The sequence below is a fragment of the Microplitis demolitor genome, chromosome 2 (assembly GCF_026212275.2).
Source record: "Microplitis demolitor isolate Queensland-Clemson2020A chromosome 2, iyMicDemo2.1a, whole genome shotgun sequence".
Taxonomy (NCBI): domain Eukaryota; kingdom Metazoa; phylum Arthropoda; class Insecta; order Hymenoptera; family Braconidae; genus Microplitis; species Microplitis demolitor.
Window position 1 is genome coordinate 1846320 of NC_068546.1, and position 23340 is coordinate 1869659.

The 23340-nt window shown below is 36.3% G+C and overlaps 1 protein-coding gene across 1 annotated transcript; it reads left to right on the plus strand.

Moving 5' to 3' along the window:
* Nucleotides 1-672: 672 nt before the first annotated feature.
* Nucleotides 673-15974, plus strand: LOC103573484 (uncharacterized). Its single transcript, XM_008552601.1, has 7 exons — nt 673-991; nt 1057-1287; nt 9312-9425; nt 9624-9710; nt 14681-14878; nt 14963-15130; nt 15199-15974. The coding sequence occupies exons 1-7, from the start codon at nt 673-675 to the stop codon at nt 15927-15929; spliced, it is 1848 nt and encodes a 615-aa protein (XP_008550823.1). The 3' UTR covers nt 15930-15974.
* The last annotated feature ends 7366 nt before the right edge of the window (nt 15975-23340 follow it).

Genomic DNA, 23340 nt, shown 5'->3' on the forward strand with positions numbered 1-23340 from the left:
TCTGCGATAATTAGTGACCATTAAATACCCGAATGTTCGAACTGTTTAGTGCTCGCTTGGACATTACTGATAGTTTTCGATTAGTAATCAGTTCGGATGCTAATTTCCTCGAAGAAAAAGTGGAATAGTTTGTCAAGAGACCTAATGGTCCGCGGTCAAGAAAGTTTTGATTGATCGAGTAGCTGAATCCTGTGATGAAAACAAACTTATAAACTGAAATCGGTGAATAAGTAAACAGGAAGACGTAGGACTTGTAAAAAGGCGAGCTTGTTTGAGAATGTCTCAAAGGCGAAGGGAATGATAAGGAGGAAAAGTAAAATAAAAAGGAACCCACTGTCAATTCCAATAAAACGAATTTTCTCCGCGACTTGGCATTGAAGAGAAGAATTTGCAAACGGATCCTACTACCACTACGACTTCTGCCTCAAACTTATCCGTCGCGGGATAATGAAATAAGGATCAAAGCGATCGCTTATTTGTAAGACCTGCTCCGGGGTCTGTAGAAATAAATCGCATCAGACGGATTGGAAAAACAGATTCGATTCTTGTATTGTGGTAAAGTTTTGACTACCATTTGGCATTTGATTCCTTCTATCAGTTTCTGAAAATGCTTTAGATGCGAGGGAACTCTGAGCTTCATTAATTGGATAAGAAGTAAATGATCAAGATCTCATGACGAATCCCCTGAGAGATGTTCGCCCGGAGGATCGTCCTCTTGGTCTAGAGTACTCGGATCCGCGATTCAGGGCGAATCATCACCAGGTGAACGGCAATCCCTCGGGACACATAACCAGCACCATAAGTTCGAGGCTCAGGAAAACGAGAGGGTCATCCTCGCGCAGAAGAATGCACTTGGCTGGTGACAATCCAAACTCCACGAGCTCTTCCAACAATCAGCCGGTGCCTGACTACGCACTGACTGCTGATCTCCTCGCCGAACGAACCCTCGACGGGCTCCTGGCCGAGCATCCTGGTGAACTCATCCGAACAGGTTTTTATTGGGATCTTTGGAATCTCTTGTGAGACTGATTCGAGATGAGGTTTTTGTTATTTCAGGTAGTCCACATGTGGTCTGCACGGTCTTGCCCAATCATTGGAGATCCAACAAGACTCTACCCGTGGCGTTCAAAGTCGTCGCACTTGGCGAAGTTGGTGACGGGACTATCGTCACAATCCGAGCTGGTAATGACGAAAATTGCTGTGCGGAACTTCGGAACTCAACGGCGTTGATGAAGAACCAGGTGGCCAAGTTCAACGACCTGAGGTTTGTCGGTCGAAGTGGTCGAGGTGAGTTTCACTTAATTACTTTTTACAAACCGAGGCAAGATGGCAAACGAAATCTCGAATTTCTGATTCCTATCAAAAAGTCATTCCGCAAAATAGCAAACATGCGCGGGCTTAAAAGTCTTATCATTTATTCAGCCGGCAAATATACTTAGCAACGGTAAATCGAAGCGTCTAGGTTGGTGTATTTCAGTATATTTATTTAAAAGCGTATTTTCATAGCATCAAAGTCGTACCGTCGGCGGACATGGAGATTTTTAATTCTCATCCCGGTTGGTTGTAAATTATTCAGACCTCGGGTTCTTCTCCACCTTGTCATCTACTTGAGAAAACCTAAACCCCGGTGCTGATGTTCTGTGGATGAGATGGATGGAGAACTCAAGAGGGCAGAAGAGAGTAAACCTTGAGGTTCTTTTCTCCAGCAACCTCGGGGTTTAAATAAAAATTTAGGGAGTCTGGACTTCTAAATAATGCGTCCTAATAATCACTGCCATTACCGGTCGGTTCGTTGCTTTCTCTTTCTCAGCGACGTCGGAGGAAATCGAGTCAAGAGTCGCGACTCTTGAGTGATGGGAAAAGTCTTGAACATTTTTTTTTATTATCATTATTATTATTTCTTTAGAAGTGTTTTCTGTTTTTCGCTCACTCTTAACGACTTCTTTAATTCGTTTAATTTCATACTCTTACCAGTCTCTTATATACTTGTCATTTCACGGTTTGCGGGGATTATTTTTAGGGCTGACTCTGCTAAACAGTTTCTTTCAGTGGATTTTTAACGAGGAGGCGTTCGCTTATCAATAAATTTTAAAAAAGTAGACACAGACCTCGAGATATTTTCTAAATTATTTTTTCCGTCAGCGAAAAAAAATATTTATAAAGTTCAGCTCGACTGTACAGCTCGACAGAAGCTTTTGGAAGTATAAAAAAATCTGGTGAAATTTTTTTACGGTGAATTCGCGGATGAGAAGGACATCGCGTATGTATACGTATGCATTTGGCGAATTGTTGGGCTTCCGGTGGTACGAAGGGGTGAGGGGGTAGAGTGGTTGGCTATAAGCGGCTTTGGTTTCCATGGCAGTAAGCCCTCATTACTGCATTACGGGCAGCCCCTAACTATACGAGTATAGGTAACGGTTTGCCTCGAGATTGTTCTCCGTACCCCATCTCTGATTATCCTCATACCCGTGGGCCTCTTTGTTGATGCTGATTGGTAACATCGTAATCGGTTATTGATATTACAATTTATGTTTTTTCAAATTATGTCTTTGAATCAATGTTCGGAAAAAATTCGATCTTTTTTAATTATTTCGATCTATGATCGAAACTAAATCAAAGCAAATTAGAAAATTAGAAAATTCGAAATTTTGAATTCAAAAAATTGGGATCACATTAAAAATAAAAAAACCATAAGCAGGATTCGAACCCCTGACTTTAGAGTTAAGTTTGGTTGCCTGTGAGAATAATTAAGATCTGAAAAAATTATTTTTGATTTTTAGATCTATATTGATCTGTACTCATAAAAAAATCTACTTTTGTGTAGATCTTTGATCGAAATTTTTTTTTCATAAACTGAGAGAAATTTCGAAAAATTCTCAAGATCAAAATTTCTGATTTTATAATTTTAGCTTACGTTAATCTAGATCTATTTAATAAAAAAATTAGATCTAGTTTGTAAAATGCGAGATTTTAATCTCCGTAGATCTTATTTTTAAATTATTTCGATCTGAGGTCAAAACTAAAACAAAGAAAATTATTAAATTATGAAAATTTAAAATTTTGATGGCAAAAAATTTTGAGATCTGGGATCTGTATGATTCTGAATAGATCTGAATAAATTTATTGGTATTGATGTAGAAAAAAAAAATCCATAAGCAGGACTCGAACCGCTGACCTTATAATTGACTGATTGCCTGCAAGAGTAATTAAGATCTATATAAATCACTTTAGATTTTTAGATCTATATTGATCTGTATTTATAAAAAAATCTACTGATTTTTGTACAGATCTTCGATCAAAAATTTTTTTTTCATAAGTTTAGAGAAATTTTGAAAAATTATCAAAAATAAAAATTTCTGATTTTATAATTTTAGCTTACGTTAATCTAGATCTATTTAATAAAAAAATTAGATCTAGTTTGTAAAATGCAAGATTTCAATCTTCGTATATTTAAATTATTTTTTCCGAGTTCGAAGGTCAGAAGTTCGAATCCACTCTACAGTTTTTTTTTTTTTTCAAAAAAAAAAAAAATCTCTATAAAAAAACTGATTTTCGGAACATGGGGTAGTTGGAGTCCATATTTTTTTTTCTTACAAAAAAATCTGAACTTTTGCTATAACTTGTAATTATAAAAATCTTAATATTTATTAAAGCAAAAATATAAATTATTTTCTATCAGAAAAAAAAAGGAAAGAATAAAAATATCCTCTATAAATATAAGAAAATACAAACAAATTTAAACAAAAATATTAATCACCAAGAAATATAACGTAAAAACCCATAAAAATATGACAAATAATTTAAAAAATTTATGATTGTCTTCAAATCCGATGTACTTTAGTATCCAAAGCTTTCTTCAATCCGATCAGAAGCCCATAGTTCAGGATCCTACCTGTCGATACAACCCTTTCATCCCTTATCCTCACGTCCACCCTCGCGCTGACAACTTTTACCGTCGCTTACCTCCCCCGTTCTCAATTGCCAGCACGACAAGACCGTGTAGTAACAGTTACGTTACAACGCATTCAACTTTCTTTTATTTTTATCCTCACAATAAAACACAGGTAACGCCAGTATTTATGCGTTTCTGTTGTTCGTTTTAACATCCACCCAATTGTTATGTGAGCCACTCACCCCTGCCCCAGTGCCGGCAGCGGCAGTAGCAGCGAGTTGCTATTTCACTGGTCGAGGATTCTCATCGTCGAGGTTGACGTTAATCCCTCGTCTGCTGAAAAATAATAAAAATATAAACAAAAAAAAAAACACAAGGAGTTTTTAGGGGTTGGAAGAACGAGGATGGAAAAGGGGTTACTGATGATGATACACACCCTGCACAGCTATGATAATATTATACCATGCTTTACTTACCCTCACATGTCTTCTCACTTGTTCGCTTACTCTTAATGCTACTTATTATTTTGTCTAAACACCATTCACTTAATAAGTAAGCCGTTTCACGACAAACTTTTTTAAAACCCCCACACTTATGACTACTTGATCTTCCTTTATCTCAACTTTTTTTTTAAATATTATTTTTACATCCTTAAAAAAAATTGCAGTATTTTGTTTTGTTAAAAAAGGATACTATTAAGATACTTTTATCTCATATTCATGTAGACAGAAAAATGTGAGTTAAAATTACTAAATTCACAGGGTAAATTTAAAACGCAACTGAAATTGTGTAATTTTTACTGATTTTGAGAATTTAATTTTTATTTATATTTAGTAGATTTTATTATTTGAGTATGGAAATGAACATAAATTGCATTAGTAAACTTTACTATGTTTAGTGAAATTTGCCATCCAATAAAGTAAATTTTACCATCGTTTAGTAAATTTTACTATATTAGAATGTAATTAAATAAAATTAAATTTTTATTATTTTTTAAACTTTTTATTATTATAATTGTTATTATTTATGGCATGTGAATTAGTGGCGGGAGAATTTAAATATTTAAAAATCAGTGGACTTGACCGAGATTCGAACCCTGATCTCCCGCGTGGGAATCCTGTCCTCAGTCTGCCGGTCCGAAGTCTCCTTTGACCGAAGGCATTTGAACTTGTAATGCATATTCGTACACGCAGTCTCTGCCAATTGTTGATTTTATCGATCTGCTTTAGAAAAATTACAAACCGTTTAGTAATTTGTCAGTTGCTGCATAGTATTTAACACTACGCTATTAATCTGATTTACAGAAGTTACTAAACAGATTGTAATTTTTACATACTGTAGAGTATTCGATGCATGTTTTTAGTTAATTTTTATATTTTCGCAAAAAAAAATCGTTTAGTCATATAATTAAATGTATGACTCGTTTAGTAATAATTTAATATACTCTTTATACAAATTGCTGTTCTATTAATAAAAAATACGAATGAATTAGTAATAAAAGTAATAATATAGCAATTTTTAGATAAACACTAATAATTAGTATCTTGGGATTTTTACTTTACATTTAGTAATAGATAGTAAAAGTAATCCATTTATTGATTTGCATTAGTGTTTCTTACTAAAATATTCTCCGTATATTTGTGTATATATATGTGCATATTATTTTTGTTGCCAATTAAAAATTAAAAATAAAAGCTACCCTAAGTTACGGGCAGAAGTTAAGGGTGAGAAGGGATTTTTGCGGATGACTGCATTACTCGGAGTTTTTCTACCGATTAAGCTTTAAATTTTTTTACCTCAGTTTCTTGCTTATTTATCGATGAGTTTCATTATTATTTTTACTCATTTATTTTATATATTGTTTTATTATTATTATTAACAATTCTACTTTTTATTCGTATGATAATTTTCATTTCTGCACGTAAACTTTGACGGTGGAGAAGAGATTCGAACTCATCTAGTTTTCTGCTCTCGTGATCATCAATAAATTCATTCGTCCATTTAACGACGATATTCCGTCGCAAAACTTTTCTGTCGTTATACATATATTTACACACACATACATATATATACTTATGTCAGAGTTTATTTGTCAATGTAAAATTTTACCTCATACGAAATCGAATGCGTCTCAACTCTTAATTATTTTTACATATCTTCCAATAATTTAATTGGTTTAAAAAATTTATCAAGTGAGCTTCAAAAAAATTAAATTTTTTTTTTAATTTAAGGAGTTTGTAATTATGATCGATATATAGAATAGGGTAGACTTTGAAGCTACATATTCGTGCGTCATATTTTTGTATGATAATTAATTCATGACTAATTAGTAATTAAAGTCTGCGTCTGCAGTGACAGCTGATAACTCGGGAATAAATTGTTGCGAAGTTCGGTAACCCTCTAATCAGACGATAAAAGATAGATTTAATAGTCTATCAGATTCTAATTTACTAAAATAATTTTACTGAACCCAAAAAAAAAATTTTAAAAATTCAGACTGGCCATTTTACCTCATTAAAATATAAATATGTCAATTTCTTAAAAATTTGCTCAAATTTTGATGGAGAAATTTTTTTTTACTGAAATGTGAGGGTGACCATTTTACCTCATATGCCCAACTTACCCCGCTCTTGATAGAAACTTGCAAAAATTTTTTACCAAAAAAAAAAATTTCTTTTTCTTTCGCTCCCGGTCTCTGAATAGTTTGAACAATTACTTATTTATTTTTTATATGTGACATGTGTAATCAGGTCGAAGTGAGTTTGTTTGATTAAGTCGTAGCAGTGTCTATACAAAAGTAAAAAAAAATTGTATATATTTTCAATATCACGCGATTTAGTTTATACAACTAAACATATATGTCTCAGTTAAGTCTCGCTCGGTAGCTCGTACGCTCAGCTCATGTGATACCTCATGATTCCGGCAGTCAAAACGTCAGAATCTTAAAACACTACAAACACTCGTGGAATAACGATCCTGAATAAGTCACCCTCCGACGGCTGGCTCGTTTCGCCAGCAAACAGGGGAGTTTTTAACGCTGCATGATCCTTGGGTAAACTCACTCCGTCTGTGAGCTGGAGTGAGTTTTCATATCATACATTCACATATAAATATATTCTTTTATATATATATAGAAGAAGGGTGGGCAAAATAGACCACCCTAAAATTTGGTAATTTTTTTTTTTTTTTTTTTTTTTTTTCAAATTATTCGTAACCCCCATTACAAAATTTTATCATCACTTCTGTACAATTTTGAGTGTCATAAATTTTTTAGAATTTTTCAATGGGCGCAATGTATTATCGGCTACACAGAAAATAAGAATTTTTACTTACATTAAATATAAACAATTTTATTTCAGTTATTTTTTTTGCAATAACAGAATTGACTTTATTTGGGTGGTCCGTTTTGCCCAAAATGTAAAAAAATTTAAAATGTCCCGTTTTGCTCGCCTTTAGTGTGTATCCATACTGCCCCTGAAAACCGACAAAGATATGACTTTTAAAAAAAATATGAAATTCACTTTTTGATTCGAAAGAACAATATTCTGAGCGGTAATGGAGTTTTATTTTATCTTTTAGACGCGTATTTAAAGTGAGGTTGACGTTATACTGAAACTAACTACACAAGGGGATAATTCTTCCAGCGAGTTACACATAATGCCTCATAAACAGCCCCTAAAATGCCTAAACGTCGACAATTCACGTCATCCTGTTGTGACGTCACGAAAAGACAATAAACTGTGAGGCTTGTTGAGCTGTTATTGTTATTTGAAAACTTATTCGTTGGCGCCCCCGATAAGAATTAAAAAAAAAATTTTGTAAAATTTTATGCTACATTATATTTATATTTTTTTTTTTTTGTCAAAATTTCGAAATTGTACTCTTTAGAGTGACCAACTTACCCCATATTTTTTCTAAATACTAAATAAACATTTACAAAAAAAAATGGTGTCTCATTTTGCTTCACTGTTCTGTATATGTTTAAGGGTATGAGTAGCAGTATAAAGCCCGTGTTAAATGTCGTGGTTCACCATAAAAACCAAAGCGTCACCCTCTTGTGTATATGCGGGCTCGGCAATAATAAAATAAAACTACGTACTTTTACATCCCTCTCATCGTACACTAAACTACTCACGCCCCCACAATATACAAATATCCAGCTATCCACGTGGAATTTGTAGTTTGCCTTCTCTCAATTTACCCATGCTGGCTGCCTGGCGCCTCGTTATAAGGTGTACAAGCCATTTGTCGCGACGTCAGTTATTTTCCTATCATTATTCTTTATATTTTTTATCCTCGAAAATCCTCTAAAAGACTTGGCGCGAAAAAAAATCTCAATTTTTAAATCGAAAAATATCTACACCAAATACTCTACACCATAAAAAATTTTTTGTGTCAAAATGGTCCTCGAGAACTTTACACGGTGTCCTTGGTGTAAATTATCAAGAGGTGTATTTTCAAAATGGTGTGAGTGTTATTTTTTACACCATTTGGTGTTATTATGCTGTAACAAATTTATGGCGTCAAAGGGATCCTCGAGGACTTTACACGGTGTCTTTGATGTGAATTGACGGTGTAAATCGTCGAGGTGTACTTTTAAAAAGGTGTATGTGTTACCTTTCACACCATTTGGTGTTATTACACTGTAAAAAAATTTTGGTGTAAAAATAATCCTCGAAGACTTTACACGGTCTGTTTGATGTAAATTGACGATGTGAAAATTTTTTGGTGTAAAATATCAATTGGTGTGATTTTAATATATGATTGTTATTTTTTACACCATTTGGTGTTATTATTGGTGTAGATTTTTTTTAATTGAACACTAAGTATCGAATCGAGTTTTTCATAAAGAACTTACACCCTTACACCATCGGTGGTGTAAACGTTTTTATTCACAGTCCAAAATTTAACATCATGCGTGGTGTAACTTACACACCAGCAGTGTTTAAAATTTTAACACCGAATAATTTACACCACGGACTCAAAATTTTGTGTGTAAAATTAAAATACATTTTCTAAAATAAACCGATTTTTAACGTTTTGTCCAAATTATTAGACTTGATTTACGAATAAACGTAAAAAAATAAAAAATAAAGTGAATCGAGGCTGGAAAAAAGCAGTGCGTTGGTAGAATGAGAAAAATAATTCCCGACTCGCGGTGGCAGAATTGGATTTGAATAATAAAACCAGGGAAACCGAGTAACCAAAGCTTGCCCGCACCTTTATGGTTTTTCATTCGTCCCGCGGTTGAGCTATCGTCCCGTCGGGCCATCTTGCCTCCGCTACCCAGCTTTATAATATTTTTACTCAGTTTACGTCATCACAATTTTATGCACGTGAATTGAAAGCCATTCTCGCTTCAGCGAGACCATGAAACTTAAATTAACCCATAAATAGTTGATTTTTTTTTCTTTTCAAGGAAAAAGTTTCACGCTGACCATAATGCTGCAAACATCACCACCGCAAGTGGCAACATTGTCCAAAGCAATTAAAGTTACCGTCGATGGACCACGAGAGCCAAGATCTAAAACGAGTAAGTTGTCTTATAAAAAATTTCAATCCAAAAGTAGTCCTTGCTAAAAGTAAGACGTTGGTTCAAATCGCTGTCACAAATAGCGAACAAAGTTCCAATAGAATGTCGGAAAACGGAGCGAATAATTTAAAAATGAGCCGGGTTACATGGAATATCTGAATCTGTATAGCCAACTAAAGTATGTATCTCACGTTCCAGGACACCAGGCCTTTCATCCCTACCACTTCGGACCACGGCCATTTCCCTTCGGACATCCGCAGGATCCGTTGGGATTCAAACTGTCCGGTAAGTTCTTAGGCGTTGGCTCTGGATGCTCCAGGCAACTACACTCTATATCAGTTTAAATTTCTACATCCACTAGTACACTAAACTAGTGTTCTATATATCCTCTGGCTCTATCATTGATGTATCTTGTATCCTCTCTATCATTCTCTCTCAGTCTCCCATCCTTTGGCTTCACCCTCTAACATTCCTCTCGCTTGATTCACTCCTCGCCGAGCCATCCAAGCTTGCAACGTGTCTTCTTGTCGATAGGTAACGAAGTTTGCAACCTAACTCCTCTCCCATCCCTCGGCTCCTTCAGTAAGAGCTACCAGCCAGTAGATTCAGGTAGACGATGAGAAGGGTGACTTGGATCCTTGCTTCCTTCTTCTCTATTTCCTATCCTTGTTCATCACGACTTGGTGGCTGGCTCCTGCTGATTCCGTCGCTCTGCTCTTGCCACACGAAGGGTGTCAAAATTGAACTGCCGTAGTTGCCGTCGTCTCTGGACTCAAAATTGAGTTTTCTCACGAATAGTAACACGCCAAGACTTTGATTAAATACACGGGTACCTTATTTTCTGATGAAACTAATTCTGATAAAAATAAACACGACCTATAGCTTAAACAAGTTTTTTTCCGGCTGCTGTATCTCCAGCAATTCTTGATCGATTCGATCGTTTAAGGTCGCAAATTGGCCGGAAGTTGAAGTACTTTGCGTCCCCAAGACGCCGAGTAAAACCAAAATTTCGGTTTAAGCCTACGACCGAAAATGTGAAAATCGTTGGGCGCCATTTTTCGAAAAATCCCAACAAATATTGGATATCAGTAAACTATAGCATCCATTGTAGCTTTAATCTCATCGGAGTAGTTTATTTATCATAAATCGTATTTACTTTATCCAGCTGAATGTTCTGTTATCCATATTTTCCAGTTTTCAGTTAAATAAACTCTGTGGATGAGGAGGCAAAAGTTTTAACGTTAAAACGTTGAAAATTCAAACTCGATTAAAGCCTGGAAAATTTTGATGGGACTATAGCTCCACTAGGCCTGCGGGGATGATTTGAGGACAGAGAGTAACTGATACTGGTGCACCAACAGTGTATTGTTTCGGCATGATAAGCGGCTTAACGGAGCTTCTGCGTACCCGCTTCCACCCCCATCACTATCCCGCCGACTCTTCTATACAACTCTAACCCTCCGGGCATTCTACCACTAGCATCGCGATACCGTCACTCTCGACAGATCTACCAAGAGCATGATGACAATAGTCCCGTTTATTTTAGATCAATTCAAATTCAATTTAAATTCAAACGTTCGATTTAAATTTTTAATATTCCCCATTCCCTCTACACTTTATTTGACGCGTGATAAAGGCGCCTCCTTATGGCTAATGGGCGAAACAATCAAGTAACTTTTTCATTAGTTTGATAAATTGCTCTGTTGGTTATTATTCAAATTCAGCGCCACATGTCGTAACCCTTTAAGCAAACGAGTTCACATGCTGGCGCACAGGTCGCGCCACTGTCCAGTTCAAGGTCCGGTCGCACCTCGCCCCCACCCAATCAGCGACCCATGTGTATCATGTGTAGTATATATGAACCTCGGTAAATGGAGGAACACGTGAATTGACGAGGGTGTATCGTTGGCGCGAAGGGTGCCTTTGGTAGGGTGGTTTATTAGATATCCGCGCCAGGGTTGATAAGGACCGACGACGCCAATGAAGTGAGAGGGTACAAGTGTGTAGGTTATAAAGTAAGTGAGTGAGTGGGTGAGGTGCGACAGGAAGAAGGGATGGAGAACCTCGGGGTTGTTAAGGTGCCCATTGAGGTGTAACTAGGGTGATGTTATTAAATTTCGTTTGGCCTACCTCAGCAGCTTGGGGATGTATTTTATGGGGTTTCCTCAAGGGTCTCGACCAAGTGCTGCTGCTATCGCTCTGCGTCTACTCAAAGTCCGGCACATTTTAACGGTTCTTCAATACCCCACTTTATTCTACAAGGAGAAACATCGACCCTATGTTCATTTTTTTATATTAAATTACTTCTCAAGATCCTGCTCGAATATTTTTATTGTCTCTGATCCGGTTGATTTCGATGCACCGTCAAGAGTATTCTTATTTTCATGACGAAAATTTTATGAGAAATAGCTCAAAGTAGGGAAGGCTATTAATGAAAATTTTTCCGTAGCATATAGACAATTTTTAATTTCACTTTAATAACAATGTCTTGAGATTATCATGACGCGTCGGAATAAAATACTTTAAGATCTTAAGATTGTCCAGGCGACCCTCATTCAAGACATTCTTATTCTCCCATCACTTTCATCACCACGCCGTCCTTGTCCCGAGAAATCGTGACAGAGAGGACAGAGGGGGATGAAAAATCGCGAGCTTGAGATTCGAGTTAACAAGAACGCGTACACTTGCTTTTTTTTCATCTCGTTCCAGTTCCCTCGTAGCAGCCATAGTCTTTTCTTTTCGGGAACGCGTCTCTTTGCGTTCACTCACCAGACCCTCCTCATGTCAATTAACCGCCTCCGTGGGGTGGTTAGACCCGGAAAAATCGCAACCCCTGTTTCAATAAGGTAGCCTTTACCTCATTTAGGGGAGATTGTTACGAGCGTTCAGTTTAAAACTGTCCTCCCACTTCTTATACTTTTTTTTATTGAGTCCCTCTTATTTTTTTCATTTCCGATCACTTTGCCGTAAATTCCCATAATTTCGATCCTCCATCTTCACCCAGAAAAAACAATCTCTCATTATTCAAACTCTCAGATTTATTTCCCTGAAATTATTTATTAATTGACATCCTAAAATAAAAACAGAAAGTTCTTTTGTCGAGTGTATCGTGAATTTTCATGATCGATTCGTTGTTTAGCAGCACTTGTGTATAATGTGTACTCACTACTGGGTAGGTTGTATTAGTGTAGTGTTGAAGACCTTTAGCAGAATAGCATTTTAGGGGTAGAGACGCGATAATGAGAACGGGCGTAAAGGGTGGGTGTGCAAAGACACCCGGAGCGACCGCTTCTGCAACTAACGGGCGGAAGGAGGGCTGAGAAAAGAGAACGAGATAGTTTTAACACAAGGGGTTCACTAACTATATATAGATAGAGATGGAGGTTAAGAATGAGGGTGGGTGGGCGCCAGGATTTTAAGGTAGAAAGTGTAGAACAGGACGCACTGAAGAAACACAAGAGAGGTTGAAGTGAAAATCGCGGATAAGGGTTGAGAAACTTCGACAAGGGTTAGCGTTAACGCATTATAAGAAAGGGCTGTTGCCACTGCTTTTAACCGGCCCGTTTTGCATAGATTTGAATAGATAAGAGACAGGAAAATACGCGAATTAATTTATTATGTATCTACAGTAGCTTACGAATAATCCACACCCTTTTCCAGATTAAATCATCTCACTCAGTTACGGCTTTTTTCTTCCAGCCTTCTTTTAACCTGAGGATTTTCGGGTGACAAATTGACAGCCAAACTATTAACCATGCAACATCAAGTTTCTTTTGTGAAGACGCTTTAGGGCATATTTTCAAGACGCTAAAGATAATAATACATCATCCTAATTTCGAAATGAGCTGGTGGCGTGAGTACGTGGGTTTTTCACGACGGAAAGCCGTAACATTCAAGCTCACCATTTCTCACCCTTTAAAGCGTAGCTCCTTGAAACCCTTTTGGCAAACCCTCTTTCAGTTGGACCTCATTCCATCAGCTCACTTCGTCGTAGCTGTGACCCTCTTCTCATTAGTCTTCATTTGTTTTCGGAATTATCACCCTCAATCCCTTTCTTAGCTGAAATTCACCCCCGCCGAAGACACTCTGTGGTCATTATTCCCTCGTAAATATTTATTAAATCCCAAAGAATGCCCCCATAAATTGGCCATAGTAAATTCATTTATTTTCGAACTTCGATCCCTGGCTTGAATTCCCATAAAAATAATAAAAAGCGCGCAGTATAATTCGAGACAGTGGTGGTCTCTAGCTGGCACTGCGTGTAGCTTAACGAGAGCTTAAAAATTTTCCCTCTTTGTCTCTGAAACATTTCACAACAAGCAAAAGCTTCTTTTGCAGCAGTAGTGCACTCGCGGCGGTAGCGCCTCGCAGTGTCAAAGAGTTGAAATAATAAACTGCGCCCCCGCGTGAGCATTTTTTCAGTTTCTATGTAGACATAGACACCCACACTACAGCAGGTTACCGCGTGGTTTTTTTTCACCCCCGCGTAACCCTACCTCGTCAACCGGGAAAAGCTCGTTGCGGGGGTTTGCGGGCAGCCAATCCGGCATGCCGCAATCTTCGCGAGGTACGCCCACGCACCAGTGACTCGGTTTCCTACCCCACTTAAATCCAAACTTTCCCCTACATTTTTCCCCTTTTACTCCCTACTTGATCTCAACAAACTAAAGTCTCCCACCATTACGAGCTTTTATTCTCTCCTCCGTTGCCTCAATCTACGCTGTTGCCTCAATCACTAAAACCCCTCTGACCCTCAGACCCCTTCTCTTTTAACCCCGTCAGGTTTTACAGTGTCCCAGTGGGTTGACTGCATCCCATTCCATCATCCTCCCCACAGTCACCCTGCTATACGCTCGCGGACAGTACTGGCATCGGAGCTTTTACGGAATTTTTGAACCGTTCCGCACAGATGACGATATAATCTGCTATTGATCAACCAGCCTTCTCTCTCCCTCGTCCACACCATCACCACACACTCCTATCAGCCTCTTTGTCTTTCCAATCTCGTGCTACATACAGACTCTTTATCATCAGGTAGCCGGTCGTTCTGCCACAAAATTCATGTGATATCCCGCCACTGCCGCACGTTTTGCATTCTCAATCATTTATAAATGCTTTAATTCTCAAATTATCCAGTAATTGCAGTTTCGATGATTTTATAAAACCTAAAAATCCTGTCTCCTGTCAATTACCAGACACCAAATTACCAAAAGCTTTTATGGATTCGTAATTATTGTCTCTATTTTTTAAACCAGGACTCCAACATCTGAGTCTTGAACAAAACGGTGGCCAGTGGGGTGGACCACCTCGTGGTTCGCTGCCTCCTCACTGTTTACCACCGCCTCCGGGTCACCTTTCGCAGCCACCACATCCACCGACGGGCGCCACGTCGGCTTTTAATCCGTTCCATCATGCCATTGAGCAAAGATCTCGTCTCCCAGGCCCAACTGCTGGTAAAATATCTTATCAAAATATGATTCCTTATCAATAAAACCAAAATTACTTCCGAAATTATGACTCCTTATTCCTTTCATCAGAGTCCAGGAATGAATTGGCGCCACTGAGTGTATCTGTACGGGAAGTCTCGCAAACAGAGTCTCCGAGTACAGGACCAGGGTTACTGACCACAGCAGCCGTAACTTCACCAACTCCTCCAGCTGAACCGGCAACTCCGAGTCCATCTGGACACCACCCCCACTTTCAAGGTAATCTTAACCTTACTTGGACTTTTAACCCTAGTTAGTCCAGTTACTAAACAAACTTTTACCACCAGGTCTTCATTTGCTAAGAGCCAATTCACTATTCGGCTCAATATTTGCGCCCTTTCTACCCCAATCATCGTGGCTCTACAATCCACTATCAACTTATCAGCAGCAGTACATCCTTGATCCTGATTGGCATACTCTGGCTCTGCGAATGGCCCAGCAGCGATTACAGAGACCTGATCAAGCGAGCCTAGAAGATCTAAGGAAGCTGAGAAGTTCAAGTGACAGCCCCCAGGCAGATGGCGACGCTTCCAAAGACGGGAGACCTGACGCAGATGGTGACCAAGATGTTGACGCTGATGCTGATCCTGACCCTGGCAGGGACCTCGATAGTCCTGATGGCAGCATCGAAGTCGATGATCGTCATGACCAGGATCTCAAGGTAGAGGAGGTCCGGAGTGAAGATTCTCTGCAAGCTGATTCTCCGTTGCTGTCTAATCGCAGCGACCGTGATAACAGCATCAAGGACGACGAGACCTTTCTAGCAAAACGTCTCAGACCCACCGTCGAGAACCTCAATGAGGATCTAGAAGATCATCCAGAACACCGGCACGATTTGACGGTTAAAATAAAGCTGGAGGGCACCGTCGACCTGAGCACAAAACGCAACTCGGACAAAGAGAACATGGGCCAGGACTTGACCACAAGGAAAAAGGACGAGGACATTGATGAGAGGGAATCGGTTAGGCCGCGCAAAGACAGGAGTCCTAAACCGAGACATGTTTGGAGACCTTATTGATGCGAAGGTCACAGTCGCTTTTTAAATTTATTTGGAGGTTCAAGGACTTCGAAGGACTAACCAGGGTACGCTCGTAATCGATTAGTCTGTACAAAATATAATTTTAAATAAAAATCAATCCTTATCACCTTATATATATTATATATATACAAAATAACTCTGTTTAAGTATAAGAGTCGGGGAATTGTTTTAAATCGATTGCAAGTTTATATAGTGCAATATCGTCATTGTAAATAAATAATTTAGACTTTAAGACGGTAATTATTCATTATTTTTATTATAGTTAATTTATTATTGTTTATTGGTTTAGGTTATGTTCAAATTTTATTGTTTTGTATTTGAATAAATATTTATCATCTATTATTTTCTATTACTGTTAAATTATGCTGTTATTTATTAACATTTTTTCACAATAACGAGTCTTGAATTTTTGAATATTAATTCAAAGGAAAAATGAGATCTCAAATAAAAATTTGAAAATATAGCGTTTTTTGGAATTTTGTGAGGTTAGAAAATTTCAAGTTTTTCCTGTAAGATGGAAATTACCAAGAAAGTTTTTAGAAAATTTTCAATGAACTGTAGAAATATTTTGAATTATGCGCAGCACAGGACCATTGTATTTTTTTTTACTAAAATTTGGAAAACGCACAAAATTTCTTAAAATTTTTTTTGGTGAAATTAAAAATTTTAGAAATACCGGAAAAAATTAAAGAAATGACTATAATTTTTTTTTTCCTCATTAGGTTTATTTTAATTTATTATTAGATCTGATTTTGTTACTTAAAAATCTCTGGCAACTATGAGATCATCGGAGATCTCCGGAGATCTGTTAGAAACAATGTAGATTTAATTTTTTGACGAATCAGATCTCTATGGATCTTTTAGAAGTAACGTAGATTTAATTTTCAGGAAAATCAGATCGTGGTAGATCTACGTAGATCTTAAATTAGGAATAGATCTCTGATACTTTCGGCAGACCGTCAATGATTTCAGATCTAAGTGATCTTTAAAAATTGCGGCTGATCTTAGCAAATCATAAAAAATTTCACAATAATGTCAATAAAGATCGATTTAGATTTACGATCTACGCAGATCGACAAGTCATCAACACCGAATTTTCTTATTAGGGCTACAGAAGTCGCTGATCTTCGGAGATTTCTGTGAATTTATCAAATTTCCATAGATCTCTTGAAAAAAAATTCTTGGCAACTTGAGATCTTCCTAGATCTGTTAGAAGTAACGCAGATTTAATTTTCTGACAAATCAGATTTCTGGAAATCTTTTAGAAGTAACGTAGATCTAATTTTTAGAATAATCAGATCTTGACAAATTTATGTAGATCTTAAATTTGGAATAGATCTCTGATCTCTGATTATTTCAGCAAATCGTCAATGATTTCAGATTTGTGAAGATCTTAAAAGATCTTTACTGATCTCACCAGATCTCGTGAATTTTCCCAAATTTTCAAAGATCTCGAGAACAAAAAATTTCTGGCAACTTGAGATCCTCATTGATCTCCATAGATCTGTTGAAAGTAACTTAGATCTAATTTGTATAAAAATCAGATCTTCTCAGATCTACGTAGATCTTAAGTGTGGAATCGACCTTCCATGAATTCTCATAAATTTCTTGAAAAAAAAAAAAACCCTGGCAACCACGAGCTCTATCTCGATCTGCAGATCTGCTACAACTAGCAGATCTATTATTTTGAAAAATCAGATCTCCATAGATCTTAATTAGTTTTTCCCTACAAAAATTAAGATAGTAAAATTACAAATATTTTTAATCGAAATAATTTTCATAAATTGTTAAATTTTAAATTCTCCCGCCCAAATTTAAAAAAAAATTCAAAGGCAAATAAATAAAAAAAAAAAAAAACCACTACAACTGCTTATAGAAGAACTCGATCATCAAAGCAGAGGACAGGTAAGTATTAAAAAAGCATGTATTTTATATTTAAATATAATAATGGTTGTAAATACAAAAGAGTGACAAATGTCAATTTGGATTCAATAATTTGTCTGATGCAATTGAACAGGGATTCATGGACCGGGAATGTGCATAGCGCGTGACAAAAAGCCATTCTCATACTCTCCTGTATAAAATAACTATATAACATTTATGTACAAACATACCTACACGTTACATACATGTATATTTGTATATACTACATCTATATAATACATTTGTCCGGTGAAAAGGCCACGGGCGTGATTGATGGAAAATACAAAGCGTATCTAGCCGCACGTCGGAAAATCGAGAGATAAAAAGCCCACAAAAACCAGTTTTATACATTATTATTTTCCAATCGGATTTTAAAACAACAAACCAATATCAATTCGTATTTTATATATCCCGTCTACTAATCATGCTTTTCCTAAAAAAAAAAAAAAAAAAATTCCCAATTCCAATCTTTGAACTTCTAATGCACCCCCAGCTTCTCCTTACTACAGAAATTAAAAAAAAATAAGAATTTAAATTTAAATTCAAATTCAAATCCAATAATAATAACAATCGAGTAAATGTTTGGGCGCCAGGTTGGTCAGTTAGAGGTTTTTATTTCCCTCAAAAAACAAAAAAAAAAAACTGTTACGTTATGTCGTCAAATCGATCCTCTTTTTTCCCTCAATTCGTGCGTTCAATTTTATCGCTTTTTTTTTTTTTTTTTTTGTAAATCCGCGGATACACGCTACTGGTCGGGTTATCGCAACAAACTACCCCAATGACGACACGATTAAAATTTCACGGTGGTGTGAGGTGATACAGAGCAGGATGGAGGGGAAGGGAGACGAGTAGAGGGCAGGACAGTATTGGACAAGAGGACAGAAAAATAGCCGTCTCTCCCTTGCGAAAGGGATGGGAGCATGCATTTGTCCGTAAAACTGAGGGAGGGAATAAATGAGGACAGGAGATAGATTTCATGTATATCGCTTGTCATACAGCCATTACTGTGTATAGTGTAGAGCGAGAAAGATTCTGTTGCTAGAATAGTGACAGCTAGGAGTCGGGAAGGGAGAAAGGGAGCGGAAGGGGGGTAATAGTGGTGGTCTGATGGCCTCAGAGTATTTTGGCATAGAATCCCTTCACTCCTCGTCTCATTCATCCGAGCCGGGTGATTGGTACCTGACCACAACCACCCCGCGTTTTTGAAACTCCCTCACCTGCGTACAGGAGAGACAGAAGATCCCTTGCCTAGGGAAGGGAACGAGGACACCGATAGCGAGACGACACACGACTATCCTCTTTTGCGACGTCAACGTCACAGGCAACGGATTGATTCATCGATCGTTTATCTATTAAAATATATGCCGACAAAGGCTCCATTGTCTAATTGTATTTTGTGTCTTTTGTTTGTTTATTTTTGTTTCGCTCAGTAAGACTATTATTATATTTTGTATATTACTTGTTGTTGTTGTGGCAGGATCAAGTGGATGACGAAATGGCTTTTGAGCATTTGATGGATTCTGTTCTTTTGATTTAAATCCTGACAGATTAGATTCGGAAAATCCCTTTCCTCCTATCAAGGACTTTGTCGAGAGTAATTTAAATTATTTGTCGTTATTGAAATTGTTATCCAGCTCAGGTTTTTTGACCGGCATTCAAATAAATGGCTTTTAAATTTACTTTTAAAAATGGCTGGTTATTCAGGATATGACCCAAGAATTTTAGCAAATAAATTAAATGAATTTTTTTTGGAGGTAAAAAAAATAATAATTAATAGACTGAAAGGAGCGGAAACAAGTTTAGTGTCCTGAGGATAAAAGAAAAGACTGTTGGTGCCCAGGGTGAAATAAGGACCCGAGGACGATCAGACTAATCGGATTACCGGTCTTGGGTGATGGTAAAAAAAAAGTAAATAAACTAAAAGGGTTGCGAAAGAGAAAAGGAAGCAGGGAAAAATATCTGGCGCGTAAATAAATTATAGAGCTCCGCAAAAAGTCTCGCGAGGATCTCGACATCCTGAAACAGAGTTCCGGGCAGTAGTCTACGAAGCTGTTACTGAAATAAGAGAAGGGTGTGGGTATATCTCACCACTTTGTTTCATTTTTTTGTCCACGTACCTCTTGCAAGCTCTTTCTTTCCCTTATTCGCTGCTCCTCTTCCTGTTCCTTTCTGCTGGATATTTTTTTATTTCTTTTCCTTCCGACCCGTAGCCCAGCCCGAGCACTTTAGATAATAAGGCCAGGGTGCCGCTGCGAAAGGGTAAATTGGGTATTCGTCCGAGGAATTATCTCTCTAATTTCTTTAACGCCGCGTCTCTTTTCCCATTTGCGTAACTCATCGAGTCTCTCCTTCATCTTCTTTTACTGCTGGTCCTTATTCTTTAGCTCAGCTCTGGCTTTAGCTTCTTTCCCTTTTTCTGCTGTTTGCGATTTTTATTGTCCAATACCTGGGCGGAAATGAAAATTTTAGACATCGAATACACAGAAAAAAAAATTTTGAACTACAGTCAGTTCTCTGAAACGTGGTCTTTTACTCAAACTTCAACACGGTGGGCAAAATGGGCCACTGTTAAAAAAAAAAATATTTTTTTTATTTTAGTTTTATGACTGAAAACAGACAATTGAAAATTTTCAAACTTTTTTTTCACCGAATCGTTTACAAAAAAAAAAAACCGAAAAAATGCACATGTAAAAAATCAAAAAAACTATAAGTGTAATTTTTTCAAATTTTTTTTTTTTTTATAATTTGTCGTCTTTTAAAAAATCCAAAAATTATTAGATGTCGGCTAACCAGTATCATTTAGTTTTCACTAGATGATTTTATTTTGAGCTATTAAATTTAGAAAAAAAAAGAAAATAAAAAAATGCACATGTAGAAAATCAAAAAAACTATAAGTGTAATTTTTTCAAATATTTTTTTTTTTTATAATTTATCGTCTTTTAAAAAATCCAAAAATTATTAGACGTCGGCTAACCAGTATCATTTAGTTTTCACTAGATGATTTTATTTTGAGCTATTAAATTTAGAAAAAAAAAGAAACTAAAAAAATGCACATGTAGAAAATCAAAAAAACTATAAGTGTGATTTTTTCAAATATTTTTTTTTTCATAATTTAACGTCTTTTAAAAAATCAAAAAATTATTATAATCAGTATCATTTTCACTAGACCTCTATAAATCACTAGCATTCACGTACTTGGACGAAAAATGCAAAATTTCGATAATTAAATTTCAGTGTAATCTGAAGGCCGCTATGTAAGAATATGCAAATTAACAAAACGAAGATTTAACTTCCGCAATGTTATAAACAAATAACAATTAATATGGAGCAAAACTATAACAATGTCTTAGGATATATGCTGAGCATAGAAGATATGAAGCATAAGGTTTCTATGGCTATAGTGTGTAGCAGTTGTAAACAACAAGAGCAAACATAATATGACTGATGCCCGGAGCAATGCGAGTGTACGCTCTTTAGACGAGATTTACCCTCAACCCTTCATGCTTCATCTCTGCTCTCTGTGCTCATTCTCATCTCCATTCCCATCTCTATCTCTATTTATATATATATATACATATATTAAACTGAGTCAAAAAAATCGACTATTTTTTTTTCAAAAATCATATCTACCATATTGTTTAAGATGACGAAAAAAAAATTCTGTCAAAGTTTGAGCTCTCAATATTAATATTAATAACTGCCTCATTGCAATTTTCAATTTTCTATTCAAATAACATAAAAAATTTTTTTTTTAAACTTTGAAATTTTATAACTCATCAGCAGAACAATTTATCGAAAAGACTAGTGTTGGATTTTGTAGGAAATTAAATTCTCTACAAAAAAGGTCTCTTATCATTTTTCGATAAATTTAATTTTTCAAAAGTTATTCAAGGTCAAAATTACATTCATAGCAAATTTTAGTATTTTTTGACTTTTTCGGCGAAATTATCAAACTTATGTTAAAATGTTACAGGACCTTTTTTGTAGATCATTTTATTTCCTACGAATTATCTCTTATAAATTTTTCAAAATTTTTGAAAGTTCTTTAGACATTTGCATTTACATTTTAATTCGTTCCAAGAAATCGATTTCATTTAGTAGCTTTGAAACGGATATGTAACACATGTAGACGGTGTAATTTGGTGGTGTTAAAACACCCGTGTTAAATTGGTGTAAAAAAAGTCCATTTCCTTATGTTAACACCGCTTTGGTGTTAAATTTAACACCGAAAATTTTAACACCTATACAACACTTGGACTTACACCCTCATACTTCAATCAGAACTAACTTACTTCTTATTTACACCATATTAACACCTTTTTTATAATTTACACTGTGAAAAATTTGGTGTAAAAATGGCCTTTGAAAACTTTAGACAGTCGTAGTGTAAAATAACGGTGTAAAGTTCTCTCGGTGTAAATTTTTCATCCGTAGAATTAAAAAATGGTGTAATCTAGTATTTTTACACCATTTCGTGATACTCATTATAATTTTGATTAATGAGCAACAAATTATATTTCCTGAACATTTTTTCTTAACACCAAATTATCATAAACTACACCTTTAAATGCCTGACGGTGTAAAATTTCTCAATTAACACCACTGATATTTGGTGTAATTATCATATCAAGTCATTTACACCACACCATGTTCAAAAATTATTAACCCACACCACCGATATTTGGTGTAATTTTTACACCAAGTTATTTACACCACAATAAGTTTCTAAAATTATTAATTCACACCGCTGATATTTGGTGTAATTTTTACACCGTCATTTACACCACACCATGTCCAAAAATTATTAATCTACACCACCAATATTTGGTGTAATTTTTACACCAAGTTATTTACACCACATTAAGTTTCTAAAATTATTAATTCACACCGCTGATATTTGGTGTAATTTTTACACCGTCATTTACATCACACCATGTCCAAAAATTATTAATCTACATACCCGATATTTGGTGTAATTTTTACACCAATTTACACCATACCTGGACCAAAAATTTTTTACATTACATATAGATATTTTTCACTTCACCATATCTTTTTCTCTACACTTTCAAAGAATTTGTTTAGCGAGATTCATTTTTCAATCCCTCAGCTAACCGAATTTGTCCGACACCCTGTTCGACCTTGAGTTCACCAGGGGATCTAATTTCAGAGCCATTTCGATGGACGAACACAAACACCCTACTATACAACTATTCGATCGGCCACGCTATCATTTATACGAATTACCTTCAAGCCCGTGTAAGTGAACCCAAGGGTCGGCCCTGCTCTTACAAGAACCGTCATTTGTTATTATTAACTCCATCCATACATTTAATGATCTTGTAATAACCCGGACATAAATTAGCGATCAAAAATATCCATGACGGATTTTTCTACTTCTATTATTATTTCCACCATTATCGGCCACTTGTATTTCTGTCCACCCCCAAAGCCATTGGTCTATACG

What these genes read in the sequence shown, in the direction of transcription:
- LOC103573484 (XM_008552601.1), top strand. Translation starts at nt 673, where the DNA reads ATGACGAATCCCCTGAGAGATGTTCGCCCGGAGGATCGTCCTCTTGGT. An exon ending in TGGTGAACTCATCCGAACAG is followed by an intron (nt 992 to 1,056) that starts GTTTTTATTGGG and finishes TTGTTATTTCAG; the next exon opens with GTAGTCCACATGTGGTCTGC. An exon ending in TGTCGGTCGAAGTGGTCGAG is followed by an intron (nt 1,288 to 9,311) that starts GTGAGTTTCACT and finishes TTTCTTTTCAAG; the next exon opens with GAAAAAGTTTCACGCTGACC.